At 52.4% G+C, this 17,865-nt stretch overlaps 1 protein-coding gene across 4 annotated transcripts in view; it reads right to left on the bottom strand.

Annotated features, from left to right (window-relative positions):
* SEZ6 (seizure related 6 homolog) overlaps positions 1–17,865 on the bottom strand; it is a 44,699-nt gene continuing 26,834 nt past the window's right edge. The window contains exons 4-17 of one of the 4 annotated variants that reach the window (XM_028521645.2): positions 12,601–12,796; positions 8,167–8,352; positions 5,516–5,684; positions 5,219–5,385; positions 4,458–4,652; positions 4,083–4,221; positions 3,775–3,971; positions 2,972–3,166; positions 2,388–2,579; positions 2,090–2,287; positions 1,780–1,818; positions 1,414–1,531; positions 1,228–1,330; positions 1–1,062 (exon numbers count right to left, since the gene is read on the bottom strand). In XM_028521645.2, the coding sequence (XP_028377446.1) occupies positions 1,030–1,062; positions 1,228–1,330; positions 1,414–1,531; positions 1,780–1,818; positions 2,090–2,287; positions 2,388–2,579; positions 2,972–3,166; positions 3,775–3,971; positions 4,083–4,221; positions 4,458–4,652; positions 5,219–5,385; positions 5,516–5,684; positions 8,167–8,352; positions 12,601–12,796 (2,127 nt within the window). In that variant the 3' untranslated portion in view covers positions 1–1,029. The remainder of the gene's footprint in view (positions 1,063–1,227; positions 1,331–1,413; positions 1,532–1,779; positions 1,819–2,089; positions 2,288–2,387; positions 2,580–2,971; positions 3,167–3,774; positions 3,972–4,082; positions 4,222–4,457; positions 4,653–5,218; positions 5,386–5,515; positions 5,685–8,166; positions 8,353–12,600; positions 12,797–17,865) is intronic. The other 3 variants (XM_028521646.2, XM_036033332.1, XM_028521647.2) reach the window with 3 other exon arrangements.

Below are 17,865 nucleotides of genomic sequence, written 5' to 3'. Positions count from 1 at the left end.
TTGGTTTTTTCAAAAACACCATTTTAATAAGGAAACAACAGAAAAAGAAGATTGTTCTCTGGCTGGAGGCCAGATCCCATATAAGACATTACATGTACAAAGTGGCCTGTAGCCAGCTCCTGGGCCTCTCCCTGGGGCTCTCTGATGCCCTGTTTCACGCCAAATTCCTTGACCCTTAGACCTCTCCTCCTCTACAGAATATGAATGCTCTCTCCCCTTATCCCAAACAGTGGCCAGGAGGGGAGTCTGGCAAGTTGTTGGGGTTAAAGGAGGGACTAGTGGTAAAGAGGATGTTTGTAATAGCCAAACTGGCAATCAGAAGGACTTTTTCCTTCTCCTCAGGGTGCAGGGGAGCAGTGGGGTTTCCTGCTTTGGTGTGAAGCATGAGTGCCTAGGGAAGCCCAACCTGAGCTTGGGTAGGGTCCCTAAACCCCTTGGATCCCTTAGAATTATTGCCTCCACTGGCAAGGGACAAGAGCAGAACTGTCTATTCCTGGGGCCCTGGAGAAGGACTAGAGACTTCCTCTAGGGGCTGATGTTGGCATGCCAGGACTACCCAGAGGTCACTATTGAGAGCAGTTTTGGCCAGCATTGATGGCCCTGTGAGGAGCACCCTGACGCAGTTTCCACCACCATCAAGTTAGCCCTGCTACCAGGTACTACATGCCAGGGCTGGATGGTGGTCACATGGAGAAAGGTGTTCCCACTCTGCCTGTGAATTCCAGGATGGAGGCGCAGGGCATGAAGGAGGGTCAGGAGAATGCTCGTTCTTGATGCATATGCTCCAGCTGTGTTCTGCCCAGAGGCAGATGCCCCCTGACTTGGACCCAAGGAGGGGCCCTAAGTGGGCAGTGGTACCAAGAAAACAGGCCCTAGGGGGCACTGCAGACAGGGAAGGGCACAACTTCTTGAGGGATTAGTGGCGTCTCTTCCCAGGTGGTATGTACAGAAGGTGGAGGGACAGCTGGGAGCTTTGCTGCTGGGCTGTGAGGCAGGGCTGAGCTGGCTTTCCCCGCCTAAATGGATACTTCATATTCTCTCATCTCCTGCAAAGGAAAGAGACTGCTGGGAGTTGGAAACTTGTATAAAGTTTGCCAGTCCATAATCCACCTCCCCAAGGAAAAGGGAAAGAGTGAAGAGTGCTTGATAGGGCTCTCAGGGGTACCTCCCAAAGGGAGCACAGAATTGGGTCCTGGATAGGGCCTCAAGGCTGGCATGGGTACTTACTCCAGTCTCGTAAGTTGGATTGTCAAATGCTGACTCCACGGTGATTCGGTCATAGGGACGGGGTCGTGTTCGAGACAGCTGCAGGGGGCTTTTCCCCTGGAGCCTGTGGGGTAGAGAAGCCTGTGAGTCTGGAGTACTAGGAAGGAGTGAGTCAGATATGGGGGTAGGAAGAGAGGCCAGGCTCACCTGGAAAAGTAGAGGTACACGCCTCCCACCAAGAGTGTCATCGCCACCAGTGGCAGGAAGATGGCGGCTGTGATGTGGGCAGCATCCAGGGTGCTGGAGGCAGCAGGTGCCTTGGCAACTGAAAACACAGAGGGTGGGATTGGGGCAGAGGTCCTTGTCACTTACAGCCCTCAGCCTGTCACCCCTTCCCAGGGGCATCCAGCCACCAGCTGCTTCTGGTTGGCTGGGGGCAGGGAAAGGGCTTTTGTCCCTGTTCGTCCCAGACCTTTCTTTCTCTACCCTCCCTCCTTGAGGAACCCATGGCCTGGGAGCTGTGAGAACAAGTGGAAGAGACTACTTCCCTGGCCCTCATGGGTGGGGGCTCACCATCCAGGCTGCGGCTGCTGTAGAACCCATCCAGAGAGGCTGGAACAAGAGGGGAGGGCCAAGGGCAGTGAGTAAGCCCAACAGGCCAAACCACTAAGGCAGGGAGTGGGCTGGTCACGGGAAGGATTTGTCCAAGGAAAGCCCACATTTGTCTTGGTGTTCCCAGCTCAGAAAAATCTGACAGAGACTGGGGAGACCAAGCATAACATGAAAGGGGTGTGGGCAGGGGCTTCTGGTTCTCAACGTTTGACATCTTTGCCAGAGCAGTCCTATGAGCCAGGCAGAGGTTTAGGGGTGGCAGAGCACTCACCAGCCCTACAGATGGGTGGAGGGTCACTCCAATGTGAAGGGTGCCCGGGTACACATTTGATGCTAGCCTGGCCCTTCAGCACATAGCCAGGGGCACATGAGAAGTGGACAGTAGTCCCTGCTGGGTGTAGCCGCTTTTCAGGACTGCAGGCACCATTCTCCGGGGCGCTGAGGCCGTGGCATGGCTTGAACTGTTCCACTGCAAAGCAGACAGAGCCCAGTGAAGGTGCCTCTAGCCTCCAGAGGTAGCATTCCTTATCTGCTACCAGAGCCTTCCCCTCGACACATTTGACACTTACAGAGACATTTGGGGACCCGGTCGCTCCACTTGGGGCTGCTGGCTTGGCGGTCATGACAGGTGAGGATAGCACTACCCGTCAGCACAAAACCCTGGTCACAGATATACTGCACAGTGGCCCCCACAGGAAACTTGGGGCTAGATACGAGGCGTCGGCTGTGCTCCACATCCCCAGGGTCATGGCAGGAAGTCACTATGGATAGGGAGTGATGAAGAAGAAGTAGCTCAAGTAGAATTCAAGTCAGTCCACCCTCGCTTTGTCCAGGCAGCCAACATCTTCGTGCCACATAGCTCTACCCTCTAGTTTTCTGTCACTACCATTTTGCTGTGTCTCCTCATTTGTCCCCTTCCAAATCCATGGGGGTCAACAAACACTAGATGGCCATCTACCAGGAACAAAACGCTTGGAGTACTTGGCCGGTAACCCTATGGAAAGGTATTGCCCCATTTCACAGATGAGGAAACTGACATTATGACAAGTGAAGGAACTTCAAGGATACCAGCTTATAACAGCTGGTTCATAATCCAAAAGAGAGGCTTGTAGGTTACATTGGCAATGGGAATAGGGGGAACAGGAACACTCACCCCTCTGGCAGAAGGGCAGGTCCTCACTCCAGGTTAGGTCCCACTGGCACATAAGGACACTGGATCCCACCACCTGGTAGCCAGGGTAGCACTGGTAGGTGACAACAGTGCCATGTACCAGCTCAGGCTGTGATGGACTCTTCCAGCCATTGGGGATCTCGGGCAGCTCTGGACATGTGTCATTGCGAGGCACCTCTAGGGGGATGGGGGTGGCAAGACGCAGACCCTCAGCCAACACCAAAGTGACTGTGCTAGCCCCTCTCCCCCTGAGGAAGTTTAACTCTTGCCAGTTTGTTCTGGGCCTGGCTGGGGCAGGCTCAGTGATTTCTTCTTCCCATACAAGGGCCCCTCCTTGCTTGTCCCTGATATGACTGTCTCCTAGATTCCTGGTTTATCATCTAGGCTTTTAACTTTATTTCCAAAAACATCTTGGCCAGTTTCTCAGTACTGAGAGGGGGAATGGGTAAAGTGGGGAAAATTGTCACTTCTATCGAAGGTTATCCAAAAGGCACTGTATAATCAAATTCCTTTCCTTAGTTCCCTATGTTTGTTACGAAGTTCTTCCTGCTGCCTACCAAGTCCCTCTAGCTGCAACAGGAGTCTCTCTTTCTTCCACTGGACCCAGGAGAAAGGTGGAGAACAAGACTGGCTTTGGTGATACCCAGAGCGTTTCCAGCTTTTCCTTGTCAGATAAGAGCACCCAGGCTCCTCGTTGCCTTGGCCTCTCTGACTTGCTATGTTTGGGGTCTGCATTCTGGCATCTCTTCTCCCTCGGGCATGGGGTGGGGCAGGGGCAGGCTCACCGAAGAAATGGATGACGAAGCCCTGCTGGTAGCCCAACACTGAGGTCCCAGGGTCTGACTGGAACTGGATGGTGACATCAGCCATGGAGGTAAAGAGCTTGAAGTGGCCTCGGGGCCCGGAGTACTGGCCCAGGACTCGGGCTGTCAGGTCGTCCCCATCATAGAAGGTAAGTACATCACCAGGGCCTATGCGCAGTCTGCGTAGGAGGGCTGTCAGTGAGGTCGCGCCTAGGGACCCCAGGATGGGCTGGGCAAGAGATGACTCCATTGCTTAGGAGCTGGCTTGGCCTAGCCCATTGAACACTTACACTCGGATGTCCAGCATGATGCGCTTGTCCTCCTCCACATGCACTCCCCAGATGCAGTCTTGCCCACGGCCGTAGGGCTCCGGCCAGTTGGGGGAAAGCACCACACCAGCTGAATCTGTGATCTCCCCGCTGCACACAGCTGGAAGGCAGGGGAGACCCGGGAGGAACGTCCCCTCCGTGTTCCCCCCCCAGGGCCATGTCCTAGGGCTGCCATCTGCCCACGGGAGTGCCTACCCATTGCTGGGAGTCCCCATCTCTTCCTCAGGGGGAAGCTTGAACAACACATGTCACTGAGGCCACAGGCTCTGCTGCTGGCTCCCTGGTGCCCACCCTCCTCCCTGCCCCTGGTGGGCCCATCTACTGGTGCCTACTGACCTCGACAGGCTGGTTCCGTCTCATTCCACTGGGGGTCATGGGGGTCAACACACTCAATGATGATGGAGCCTTGCTCTAGGGTGTAGCCAGGGTCACAGCTGAACTCCACAGTGGTACCCACAGGGTAGGAAGGTGCGCTGCTGCTGAAGTTGCCATATTTGACAAAGGGCTCATAGCAATGGCCCTGCTGGAAGGCTGTAAACCACAGGGCCCAGGCAAGCTCAGCCTTGACTGGGACAAACAGGGGGGAAATGTCCTCCTCCTATTTCCCTCCCCGGGGCTTTTCTCACCCTAACTGCAAGTGTATGTCCTGGGCTTGGAGCAAGCAAGGGACAAGAACAGCCCAGAGCACCCATCCCTGTTATGCTCAGGAGGCTGTCTTGATCACCATTGTATCTCTAGCTCCCAGTTTTGTGCTTAGTATATAGAGGGCACTCAGTAAATATTGTTTTGAATGAATTAATGAATTAATGTCTAGCAGCAATTCTCCCTCCCTAGGAATTGGGGTCTTTTTTGTTCTTCAGAATCTAGAGAATTCATTCACTTGGGCCAGAGGGCCTGAATCCAGGCAGGGGTCTCTTGCAAATGGGGTAGAAATCCTAGACTTGGGAGGGATGAGGAGATAGGGCCTCAGTGCCAGCTGAGCAAGGGCTGAGCTAGAAGGAGTGATGATGGAACAGAGGGGGACAGTGTGAGAAGACACTCTTGGCCCAAGCCCCTGCTCTAGCCCCTCACCCCTGGTTAGGCCCCATTAGGCTCACCCTCATAGCGCAGGGCCATGCCTGCAGCTGCCCCGCTGCTGTCAGTGCTGAGCTCCACAAAGAAGTGTCGGCCAGAGCTGAGCAGGCCCTCAATGGGCAGGTACTCCACCTCATAGGAATCATACACAGGCGGGGCCTCCACGTTGTCCCCATTTCGGATGATGAGCCTAGATCAGCAGAGCAGCAGCTGCATAGCTGGTTGCTGACCCAAGAGGTATGGCCCCATGCTTGTGTACGGCCCTTCTAGTAGGATATTACCAGGTTGGGCACTCCCATCCCACCAGGACATCTCCTCACCTGTCATCATCCTCTGCCAGGGAAACCTTCTCAAAGTGCAAGTGCAGTCGCTGGCCCTCAGGAGCCTCAAGCAGCCAGTGGCAGGTGAGGTTGTTGCTGTAGTTGCCCGGGAAGCCGGGAGAGACGATGCGACCAGTGGTGGCATTTCGGATCACTCCACCACAGGCAGCTGGAAGACGGGCAGAATTGTGTGCTGGGCCCCTGGCTGGATCCGAGGCAGCCTAACAAGCCTTCCTGCCCTTCACAGCTCTGTACCCTGTGCATGGGGCAACAGGGATCTGCCTTCATGGTGCTGGAGGTCAATCCTTTGCCCCTGTGACCCTGCAGCTCCAGGCAGCCTGGACTGCAGAATCCTACCTCCTAGCCTTTCACACCCCTGGGAGTATTCACATGCAGCTCCCCTGACTGGTAGGTCTGCCGAGGCCTTGCTGTGTGGTCCTGGGTGAGTCACGTTCCCTCTCTGCTGCCCCCAGGTGGACTTTATTAAAGCCTCCTACCCAGGGCTCCAACTTTCTTGGGTGTATCTGCTACTTCTACCTCATGCCACTTCTGAAAACCAGTTATTGTTTGGATATATCCCTTTAACTAAGGCCCCCTGGGGCAGGGGCTAATCTTTTCAGGCCAGGCACAGAGTTGGCATTCAGTATTTGTTGAATAAAATAATTGAATGAATGTAAAATAGGGTAGGACTAGATTGGGAGTGACATACATGTGGTGTGCATGCCATTCAATTCCAAATCTTGTGCCCTGAGCAGACATTACTAGCCAGGCGATGGCCTCGAACACTTTCTGAAAAGTGTTCGTCACTGCCACTGTCATTCCTGGGCTGAACCTTTATGGTAGCCTTTCTAGCACTGAATCCTCAGGCCTGGGGCTGTCCTCTTTTTGTAAGGAGAGGCAGAGTGGCTCACTTGTCCCCATCACTGAGGACTGCTGACTTATTTGGCCACAAGCTCCCAGCCGGAAGTAGGGCTGGTGAAGCAGGCTCAGGCAAGAGGAGTGTGGCTGGTTCCGGGCAGCACTTTCCTCTCCTGGATGTACAGCTTCGGATCCTGCCAGCTCTCCGAGACCAGCCTGCCAAGACACAGTGTCTTTGTCTCCAAGTGTTCCACACAGCAGAATATTTTAACCTAATGAACCTTCTGGGGAGGGGGTTGTGGTGAGTTTCTTCTCTGCTTCTCTGCAGAGAGGGCAGACCTACCTTTTTGCTTGGTCTCGGAATGGAATCAAACCTGGTCATGCCCCATCCTACATTTAAATTCCTCAGTAGTTCCCTATGACCCCCCCAGATAGAGTTGAAGTTCAAGATGGCATTCAGGTCCTTTTTGGACCTGACTCTTGACTTGGCCTCAGCCTCTCCCCATAACACCCTCTTCTTTAGGCACACCTCACTGTAGCATGCTGCTTCACGCCACCACACCTCTGCATATGCTGTTCCGGGAATCTACTCCACTACCCTGCGTGAACATGCTTGCAGTTCTTTTTTTTTTTCTTTCTTTCTTTTTTTAATCATTGTTCAAGTAACTTGCAGTTCTTCCATGTCATCTTGGGAAGCTTTCCTTGACTCTTCCCATATGTTGAAGCAGCTCTTCCTCCCTTGGATCCCCATCACACCCTGAGTTTTTCCCATCACAGCACTATCCGTGCTGATCGTGCTGAGCTGTTTGCTGGTCTCACTAGACAGCTCCCTGAGGGCACAGGCCACATCTGGCTCACTCACCTCTGCTTGTGCTTGGCACTCAGGAAGAGTGTATAGAATGAAATAAAATTCAAAAGCCCAAGCTAAAAAAAGGAAAAAGGAAAAAAGCCCAAGCTGCCTTTCATACTGCAAACTAAGCACTCCATCTTTCTTCTGCCAGCAAGGCCCTGGCAGCAACCCAGATTCCCCGTCACTCATGACCAGGACTTGGGAGTCTGTTTCTGCTCTCCCCCTTTCTCTCATCGGTGTCTCTGGAAACACTTTCTTCCTCTTTATTCCCAAAGTTACTGTCTAAGTTCAAACCCTCTTGCCTGGCTGGTCTCCCAGCTTCCAGACACCACCTGACTGGCTTTTCTGAGGAGTAGTTCTGAGCTCCGCCCTCCTCCTCTTCAAAAATTTCAACAGCGCCCCACCCTAGTTTTTGGCTGATATTCAAGGCCCTCCCCTCTCCCCTTCTCAAGTCTCAGGCCTCAGCCAAACCTGGCTGTCTTCTCTGTCCCTAAGTACTCCCTTACTTTGCCTCTGTGTCCTTGCCCACGTTGTTGCTTCCACTGAAATGTCAAACCTCCAGTGCCACTTCCTCCAGGAAGCCTTATAAATGCCCAACTGAGAATGATTGCTTTCTCCTCCCTGGTTGCTTTAAATCTCTTCATTGGTACTTTTTATTTTCTGCTGTGAAAGTTGATACTCTAGTGTTTTCTTTCCTCCCATTTCCTGGAAGGGTGGGCTCTTTGAGGGCACACTCCCTGTTTAATCAGCTCTGTGTGTCTGTGGTGCCTCCACATAATAGGTGCTCACTACGTGTGGGTTGGATGACTGCCACTGAGGCAGATAGCCATTTTCTGGCTTCTATCTGGAGAGCCTAGGAAGGTACTACACACAACAGAGAGCAGAGATTAGCCCCCAACCAACTCCCCTGTTCAGCACTACTGAGTCCCCTGGGGCCACTCACCGATGCAGATAGGCTCTAGGGAATCCCAGAAGGGCTGGGTGGCATTGAGACAGGTAAGGAGCCTGGCGCCCTTCAGCTGGTAGCCAGTGGCACATTGGAAGCGGGCGCTGCCTCCTGGGTGGAGGCTAGTGACAGTCACAGCTCCATAAGTTGGACGTCGGGGAAAGCGGCAGCTCAAGAGATAGGCTGCAGAAAGAAAATGGGTGTTGTGTGTATGTGTTTGTGTTGAGGGGGGTTTTGAGTCATAGCCAGGACAAAAGGGCTCTGCCTCAGCCTGCCTGGAGGTGTCATTTTGGGGCCAGAGGAAACATCAGGAGCACCAGAAAAAAGACTGATTCCTTCCCCAAAAGATGCCTGTGACATTTCCAGCAGCCTGGGCTGGGTAGTGAAGCAAGCAGAGTCGGAAGTTAGGAGGCTTGGGCTGTAGCCCAAGCTTTCTACCACTTTAGGCAGGTTACTTAGCCTTTCTGTGTCCCGGTTTCTTCATTTGTTAAATGAGTTTTAAAATGCCAGTCCAGCCCTGGCTGGTGTGGCTCAGGGGATTAAAGTGTCGGCCTGTAAATCAAAGGGTCACTGGTTCGATTCCCAGTCAGGGTACATGCCTGGGTTGAGGGCCATGTCCCTAGTAGAGGGCACTCAAGAGGTAACCATACATTAATGTTTCTTCCCTCTCGTTCTTCCTCCCTTCCTCCAATAATAAATGAATAAAATCTTTTTTAAAAATGCCAGCCCACCTACGGGGTTATTGTGAGAACAAATAGGATAGTGTTTTATTCAGCTTGGTGTCCCTGGAATCCAGATGATAGTACATCTTCAAAAAATGTTACTGAAAGACTTGTAAGTGTGAAAGCATTTGAAATGGTGAAAAACCTATACTGATGTATTTTTCATAGGAGACAAATATGAATTGCAGCAGGAAAGATTGAAGCCAGACAGTAGAAGTTTCCCAGTATTCATTGAGAAATACTGAAAAACTTGACACTAACGGCAGTGGACTTTTTAAAAGACAGGATAGGGCAAGGGTGGGGAAGCAAAGGATGCCTTCAGGGAAGTTTCCGGGGAGGGGGACAAGTTACCCTGGGAAATTTGGTAGCTTTTGAAATTGTCATACCAAATACATCCGGAAGGTGGCAGCAAATCCTACAAAACAACCTGGCCAGTCCTAACTTGGGGCCAAGCTGAGGTGGTAGCCAAAAGTAGGGGGGTCAGGGCCTGGATCTGAGATGTGAGGAAGAAGACCTGGAGGGGTCAAGGAGAGAAGCCAAGAGAAGGCTTGGGCTACAGAGTCTGAAGACCCTTAGGGGTGGTGGGAGGGATGGGGACTGTCTAGACCGAAGAACCGCTCTTGGGTCTTGGGGTAGGGGGTGCAACCCTTACTATTGGTACCAGGTGGATGGAAAGAGAGGGTCAGGCAGGGACTCTGCTAGCCTCTGTGGGCCCTTGTATAAATAGAAAAAGGAGTTGCCTCTGGCCAGACCAGGGTCTAGGATCAAGTTTTGTGATTTTTTTTTTTACCTGTCTTGGCCTTTGTCATTAGGTGTGTGAAAGGGGGAGGATGATACCTACTTTTCCCTTCCTCATAGGGTCCTTAAGAGAATGGCCAAGGAATGGTCACTTGTGATTGACAGGCAGCACAGGGCAGCGTTTAGGATGTGTGCTCTGGGGTCAGATGGCCTGGATTTGAACACAGGCTCCCGCACTTGCTGTGGCACCTTGGGCAAGTTACCCAACTTCTCTGTGCCTATTTCCTTGTTTGCCCACCTATCTAGAGTATTGCATACGATGTTGTTTCGTGAGAGCACAGATGTGCAGTGCCTAACACAGAGTGAATACTGAATTCACCAGCCTGTTATTATTTGTGATTTTGATGAATAAAAGCACCTCACATTGGAATGCACCTTCCAGCTTCTAAAATGCCTTCCTACTCTTCTTACTTGATGTCTATAATATACTTGGGAGGAAGGCAGGCAAGGTAGGGGTTATCAATTCGTTTACAGATGAGGAAAACTAAGGTTTAGAGAGACTGAGGGACTTGTTCTGATCTCACAGCCAGTAAGGGGTAGAGTGGGCCCTTGAAGCTCCTGGCTCTAGAGCCTACTTGCTTTGCATCCCCCCTCTCATCTGCTTCCCCAGGTGAAGTAGAGACCTGGGCTTAGGAATCTGAGAAACCTGAGAGTAGTAGACAAGGTTGACCTGGGTGGTTGTTTTGTGGTGGCCACTCACAATGATCTGGGAAGAAACCCTAGGTCAGGCTAGGTTGGGCAAAAGGGTTTGGGGCACTTTACCCAGAGTGGAGGGTGCGATACCCAGGGAGTTCTCAGCCGTGAGCCATATGCCATGCCCATCACTTGCACCTGTATCTTCCCTGCGAGTTCATATCACCGCTCTGGGAAGGGAGGCCCCCTGTTTCACAGATTAGGAAATTGGGCTAGGGTAAAGTGAGATCAGGATGCTGGGAGCAGACGACACAGCCCCCAGACTCCATAGTGGGTAAAGTGCCAACTCGCAGGACAAGCTTCATCCTGTTGTCATGACGACCATTCCCGGAGTGCCTGCACCACTGCAATCTGTTGAGCTATTTTCTCCCTGGCATCTGTTTCTGGAGCCAAGTCCAGTGCCAGGCATGCTCAGGAGGGAGGAGGGGGATGCCTGGCAGGGCCCTCTGCCTCCTCACCCTGTCTGAGCCTGTGGGAGGAGAGTTGAAACTTGGTTCTGCAGGTGAGGCCCTTGTGGGGCCCCATGCTTGTGATCTCCAGTGTTATCTTGGACAGCTCCAGCAGGAATGTTGGTACTAGGACCCTTACTTCCTCTTCTGGCACTGTCTTTCTCCAGCCCAGGGAGACACGTGTGTGAGCACATGCTCTTCCTGTTCCCATCTCTGGGATCAGGGCTAATTACAGCCTATAATTAGGGGAATTACACTCATTAGGGAAAGAGCTGATCATTGACAAAAACTAGGCTGAGGAGGGAGGGCTTCTGGGAGCTGGACTAGCTCTCCCAACACCCCGCCCCCCTTGGGGTCTGCTCTGTGTTTCAGGGCCTCCAACTTGCTGCCTTTCAGCCACCTCCAGCCCAACAGAGAGGAGGTCCCAGGTTTTATGCAAAGGAATTTGCAGCAAGAGAAGTTACCACGGCGTGAAATTATGCCTGCTGCTTAGGATTGATGGGCCATTAGGGAGGCTGTCTGGGCCGCCTCCATTTTCACCCTTCCCTCAGCTCGCCTCTTGCCTCTGCCAAGCCCCTGGCCAGTGCCACCACCATACTCCTTGTTGCCATGCCAGACTGTTCCCCTAATTTGGGTAGTGAGGCCAGGAAGGGGTGAGTGAATCCTCCTTAGTGGGTTCTAAACATCCACATCTTCAGAGGAGTGCCTGCCCTCCTCCCTGGGCTGTAGCCCCCCCCCCCCTCAGGGCTGCGGAAGTGGTCCGTGACAATTCAAGGCAATCCTGTAGCTGTTCACACCAATTATTTCCCCATTAGCACTCCCAAATCTGAACTGTTACCCTGTTGCAGCAGTGCAAGGGATCAAGAAGACTTTGCTGGGGGTAAGAAGGAAGGCAGAGGGGATGCTGATGGGAAAGGGGCACAGTCCCAAGCCCTTTCTCTTTTCTCCATCCTGCCAGCTCTTTAATACTAGTTTCCTTTATGGAGCATGTGCTAAGCACTTGAGGTGCACCATTTTGCTTAATCCTTATGACTTTGTGAAGTGTCTTGGTCTCACAGCAGAGGAAAAGCAGAGTTAGAGAGGTCAAATGATCTGGGCAAGGTTAACAGCCAGTGGGGAGGAGATTCAAACAGAGATTTGCCGAACTTCTGAGTCTGTGATTTTACCATTACGCAATGCCACTTCGCTACTTCCAGAGGTGTTCTGAGCTGACTGGAGCCTGAGCCGTATCTGTGGTATGTTCAGAAGGCCAGGGTCAGGAAGGCCAGGCTGGTAGCTAGACACCTCTGCATACATGGTCATTGTCAAGCCCCTCGACCTTTACCCCTTTGCATCTGGGGAGAGGGCTTATATCATTATTTCCTGTTTAAGTATCTGCCTCCCCCTAGATTTTGAACTCTTTGAGGGCAAGAACTTGGCTGGTTCATCTTCATATTGCCGGTGTCCAGCACAGGCTCAGCAAAGAGCAGATGCTTAGGAAAAGCACACTGAATGAATGAATGGCAATAGGCATATCTGGGGGTTACTCAGTCCTGTGTAAGTCCCTCTTCGAGACCAGTTCTCTGCAGGGTGGTAGTTGGAAGAAGGAAGAAGGTTCTAGAGGTGTTAGATGTTCAATTCTCACCTCTAGTTGTACACAGCTTCACCAGGCACCCGTGCTGTATGTTACTACCCTCTCCCTCTTCCCCACCCCCATACCTCAACAGCACCAGAGACTCCAGGAGGGCAGCCAGTCTGGGCTGGTTCTTCCCTCTGCTGCCCAGGCCTACCTTGGTAGTGGAAATGGAAGGTGCCAGGCCCTGCAGGTGGTGGGAGGCTCTGGAACCGCAAGGCTGCTTGGTGGGTGGGGCTGCGGATGACTTGGCCCCTCAGCAGGAAAGACTGGTTGGCCAAGGGCAGCGGGTCAGGTCCCCCCAAGCCCTCCACAGTCACCATCTCCCCTTCCCGCAGGCTGATGTTCTGGACCTGCCGGTGGAATAGACAGAGCGAAGCAGAGCAGTCAGACTTTTTCCGGCGGAATGAGCCCCGTGTCCTTAGGTGCCTGCAGGCCCTAGATGTGGCCAGTCCTCAGTGTCCTTTGGGCGTTGGAGCCCCCAGGCCTGGAGCTAGGCACTTCCGTGCAGGAGGAGCTCATTTTACCTTCCCAGTAATCTTGTGAGATGAGACCTGAAGTTAAGAGATAGTAAGTAAAGTATACAAGGTCACACAGAGATTAGTAGCAGAAGTGAGATTTGTAAGCATGTCTGTCTCAAAGCTTTTCAACTACACCAGCTGCTTCCTGCTTCCTTTCCCTTCACTTTTCTGGGCTCAGTTTTCTTGTCTATAACAGCAGTCTCCAACCTTTTTGGCACAAGGGACTGGTTTTGTGGAAGACAGTTTTTTCACAGGGGGTGGGGAGTGCAGGACAGGAATTGGAGCTCAGTGGGTCATGTGGAAGAAGCTCTTCTTGCTGGCCCGCCACTCACTTCCTGCTTTACAGCCTGGTTCCTAACAGGCCATGGACTGCTACTGGTGTCGGTCCCTAGCCCCGGGGTTGGGGACCCCTGATCTATAAAGTGGGGATGGAGTAGGTGAGTTGTGCTAGATGGTGTCCAAAGGCCTGGCCAGCATTATGAGACCTCAAAGCATCAGATCTGTGTGCTCAGCTTCCACTAGACACCCCCTGTAAGATGCCTACCAGGCACCCCACATCAATCTGCCTCATACTGAGTCACCCTCTTCCTGCAACCAGCAGCTCCCCTGGCTCCCCATCTGGGAATAACCTCACTATCTACCTGTATGCCCGAGTCAGAAACTGGCATCTTGCCTCCTCCCTCATACCCCCATCCAGTCAATCATTCAGCTCTGTGAATTGGACCCCAAATCTGTTCACTGCTCTTCATTCATACTGCCAGTTCCCTGGCACCTCACTATTATTGCTCACCTAGATCTCTGTGGGAGCCTCCTGGCTGGCCTCCCTGCCTGTAGGGCTTAACCCACTCCTCCCTCCACATCAATATTCTCTGAACTACAGCCAGTTCCTAAGCCCCAGCTTGTTGCCTGGCATGGTGCTTCTTTGTTTAAATCCCCTGGTGGCTCTCTGCTGAGCCAACAAAGCCCATAGTATCTGGTTCAGACTTCTTGCTGTGGCCCCTCGAGGCCCTGTCCTACTTGGCCCTTGCTGACTACTCAGCCTGGCTTTATATCGTGAGCGTCCTGGACATGCCGCCACCACTCTGTTCTCGCTTCTACTCTCAGTAACTTCTTTTCCAATCCTTCCCTTTGGCTGTCACGGGTCCCTCTGCCTCCACCCCAGTCCTCAGACCCTTAATCCCTGGTGCATCCTTCTAGGCTCCATGCCTTCATTTAGTTAAACAAGCATTGGACAGCGACAGACTGTACCCAGAGGGGAAATAGTAGTATGTCCTGGTACCAGGAGCACTGGATTGGGAGCCAGAAATCTGGGACCCCTATACACTTGGGCAAGTATGCTGACTCTTTGAGCTTCAGTTTCCTCATCTTATAAAATGCCTTTGCTACTCAAAATGTGGTCCAGCAGCATCTGCATTACCTGAGAGCTTGTAAGAAGTACAGAAGCCCAGACCCCACTCAGATCTATTAAATCATGCTCTGCATTTGAACGAGACCGCAAGCAATTCAGAAGCACCGGTCTACGTGATCTCCAGGGTCCCTACCATGTTACTCTGAGGCAGGGCCTTCGAGGGTTAAGCACCTGGGTGGTTAAGTGGCACCCAGTGAGTCACCAAGTCCCTCCCAATGTTACCTCTCAGATATTCCAGCTGGTTCCTCGTGTCTATCCCTTTGTATCTGTCCTGGCTCAGATCTCCCTTGCCTATTGTTTCTCACCTGGAGAATGGCTTCCACACCTCCCAACCCCAACTCATCTCCCAGGTCCCGGCTGTCTCAGATCCTCAGATCTGATCATGCCTCGCTCTTACCCAAATGCTGTTGGTGACTGCAGATTGCCCAGATGACAAGCTCCAAACTTCCCAGCTTGCAGTTGGCCTCAGTGGCTTCGCCAGCCTCGTATGCCTGCACAGCAGCCACAGACGTGCCTCACTTCCACCCTCTGGGCATTGACCTATGTGGGACCTTGCACAAGGAATGCCTTCCTCCTGGTGAAACTGGTCACCCTTTCAATCTCAGGACCATCATCCTCTGCCTTCCAAGCCAGGCCAGTAAGTTCTTTGCTTCTGGCTCTCCCCACCTGTCCTCTACCCATCTCTCTATTAAAGCCCAGGGTGGCATTTTGGGTCACAATGCCTTCTTCACTGGCAGTCTCAATGAAGATGTGTGGGGAGAGGAAATGTGTGGGATGCTGGAGGTACAGTCCTCTCCAGATTCCCGTGAGCTGAGAAGCCAGAGGAGACTGAACTCAGCCATGTACTAGGCTCTGGGCCCTTTAGACTGTGGATGTCAAGAACAGATGTGCCCTGAGGACTCCCCCGACTGGGAGAAAAGACCTGGTGGGTCTTTGGGGCTGAAGAGAAAGCTCAAGAGAGGGTGCTGGGCCAGAAGCGCCTCCTCTCTGTGAGGAGCTCTCCACCATGGCATATTTGGGTGGAGGCTGCCTGACCATCTGCTGCTGACATTCTTCGGGGAATTCCTGCTGCAGGCGGAGGCTGGATGAGGTCCCTTCAAACTTGGAGATTCTGTGATTCTAGAGTTGGGCAAACAAGACTCATACACGTGGAATCTGTAATTATCGAGAGATGCCAGGCAGCATATAATTCTGCCGTAAGTGGCACTGAATGCGTGCAGCCGGAATCCTCTAGGGGGAGGTGGAGGGGTTGCAGGCTCAGAAAAAGTGCACAGAGCAGGTGGGTCTGAGAGTGCCTTAAGCAGGCAAGACTGGGAGGAGAAGGAGGAAGTGAGGAAATCCCTGATGAGAAATTTCTAAAGAAGCAAAGGCAGAGAAGCAGACATGGATTTAGCATTTTTCCTAGTTCCCATAAACACCCTTTTGACCTCCAGCTTCCAGCTCCCGACCCTGCTGTTCTGCCAGCAGCAGTAGCAGCAGCAGCAGCGGCAGCATTGCAACAACCGTTTACAGAGCACCTATAACTGTTGAGCCAGCCTTGTACTACTCATGGGTATTATTGCATCCTCACCACAATTGTATAAGGCAGGTGGTAAAATCTCCAAAAGTAACCAAAGAAGCTAAGGAGCTTGCAAAGGGTCACACACAGGTGTTAAGTAGCAGAGTCTTGCTTTGCTGGGGGGCAGTGTAGCTCCTTTCCTGTCAACCTCATGGGGCTGTCACCTGCAGACTGACAGACTTCCAGACATCTTTATTCCCAGGTCCCAGGCCTGCCACGTGTAGCAAGAAGGTGAATCTTGGCCTGACCTGGCTTTTTCCAAGATGTTGACATTTATGTTCCCACCAGCCATCCTCCCCTCCAAAGCCAGTCAAGGTGGGAAAACTGCGAGCTGATCTGGGGAAGGCAATGCCCCCTTCAGCTAGCCTGGCTCCTAGTCCAGCATGGTGGTAAGGTTTGTGATGAGCACATGGAGTTGAGTGAGCCCAGGTTGCTTGGGGATCACATCCAGAAGGTTCTCTGTTCTTAGCCAGAGACTGGTCCCTTGGGTTTCAGGGATCCACTTGCAGGCCTGCTGCTATAGCTGGAATGTAATTTGTTGCTTGTTTGAGGGCCAGGCCTGACAGCGGCCAGACAGGGCTGGGTGTTGAATAAGGCTGGTGATGAAGTCTTGATGCAATTTGCAGGCACCTGAAGAACTTGGGAGACAGATTGAAATGTCAGCTCTGCTCATGAAGGCTGTCTTCCCACAATCCTAGCCAGTGACAAGAGGGGAGCTGGGGCCAGGCAGGGGGCGGACAGAAGCAGAGGGAGATGAGGACAATTCCCACAGGACTCTGAATTGTCTAACACTAACCATCGGGTCAGTTCAAGGAAGGAAATGTAGCCACTATGAGGGGACTGACTCCTTCCTGGATGGGAAGTGGGGAGATTTCAGGTTGCCCTCTGCCAACCCCCAGACCATCACCCTTGACTGGCCTGTCTGTCTCCAAGGAAACTGCCAGTTGGGTCTCTAGAACATGCCCGAATGATATAACTCATAGGCAGGAGAGTGCCACAAGTCTTTGCACACAATTGCCCTAGTACGACCACATACAGCCGTATGAACTCAAGGATGACTTGTGTGTGAGCCCCACTCCGAGCACCTGAGCTCCCCACCGCTGGAGCTGACCCTGCTCCGTTACCCTTTCCTGGTCACCAGCACACACATGTACTCTGACACAGGCCCACTTGCATGCACACAGCTCCCTCAAACACATGTCCTGGCATGAGTGTGTTCTCACATATGTGCAGTCCCTCATATTCATGTGCTCCTTCTTGCCAATAGTAGTATAATCATGATTTTTTCCCATGAGACCCTTTATAGTTTTCAAACCTCTTTCACACCCATTATCCTCTCAGATCTCACAAAATCTCAGTAAGGGGTGCAGGATAGGCTGTATTTACTTCTACTGTGTAGATAAGGGAAACACTTAATCAGAGAAGCTGGGATGCCCTCTTTGGGGCACACAGTAGTTCCGAGGCAAAGCCAGGACTCCAGGCTGGAACTCCTGGCTCCCGGTGCCGTGCTTTGCCTTCATGCGCCACATCCCAGGCCCCGCTCCCAAACTGGGAGAGTTCCACGTGGGTGTCCTACAGGAGCAGGTTGGGCTGGGCCAAGAAAAGGGGTCAGAGGTAGAGCCCCCCAACAGTCCCCACCTGAACTCCCTCTTTGGATTTGCCACGTCCAGGCTAATCTGGGCCAGGGAAAGGACGACAGGGGCTCTTAGGTCCTGGGATCAAATCCCAGCTCTATATCACTGACACGTTGAAAGATCCTTGGGCAAGTCACCTGACTTCTCTGAAACCAGTTTCATCTGTGAAATGGGATAATCATGTTCACTTCATGGGGTTGTGAGGATTAAGTTAGATCCTGCCTGTAAGGGGCTCAGCACAGAGTGGGCACAGCATTAACAGTTCTTTCTTTTTTTAAAAAAAAAAGATTTTATTTCTTTG

This window comes from Phyllostomus discolor, chromosome 8 (genome assembly GCF_004126475.2).
Source record: "Phyllostomus discolor isolate MPI-MPIP mPhyDis1 chromosome 8, mPhyDis1.pri.v3, whole genome shotgun sequence".
Classification (NCBI taxonomy): Eukaryota; Metazoa; Chordata; class Mammalia; order Chiroptera; family Phyllostomidae; genus Phyllostomus; species Phyllostomus discolor.
The sequence above is the reverse complement of the archived record's forward strand: the minus strand, read 5'-3'. Positions and strand labels throughout refer to the sequence as shown.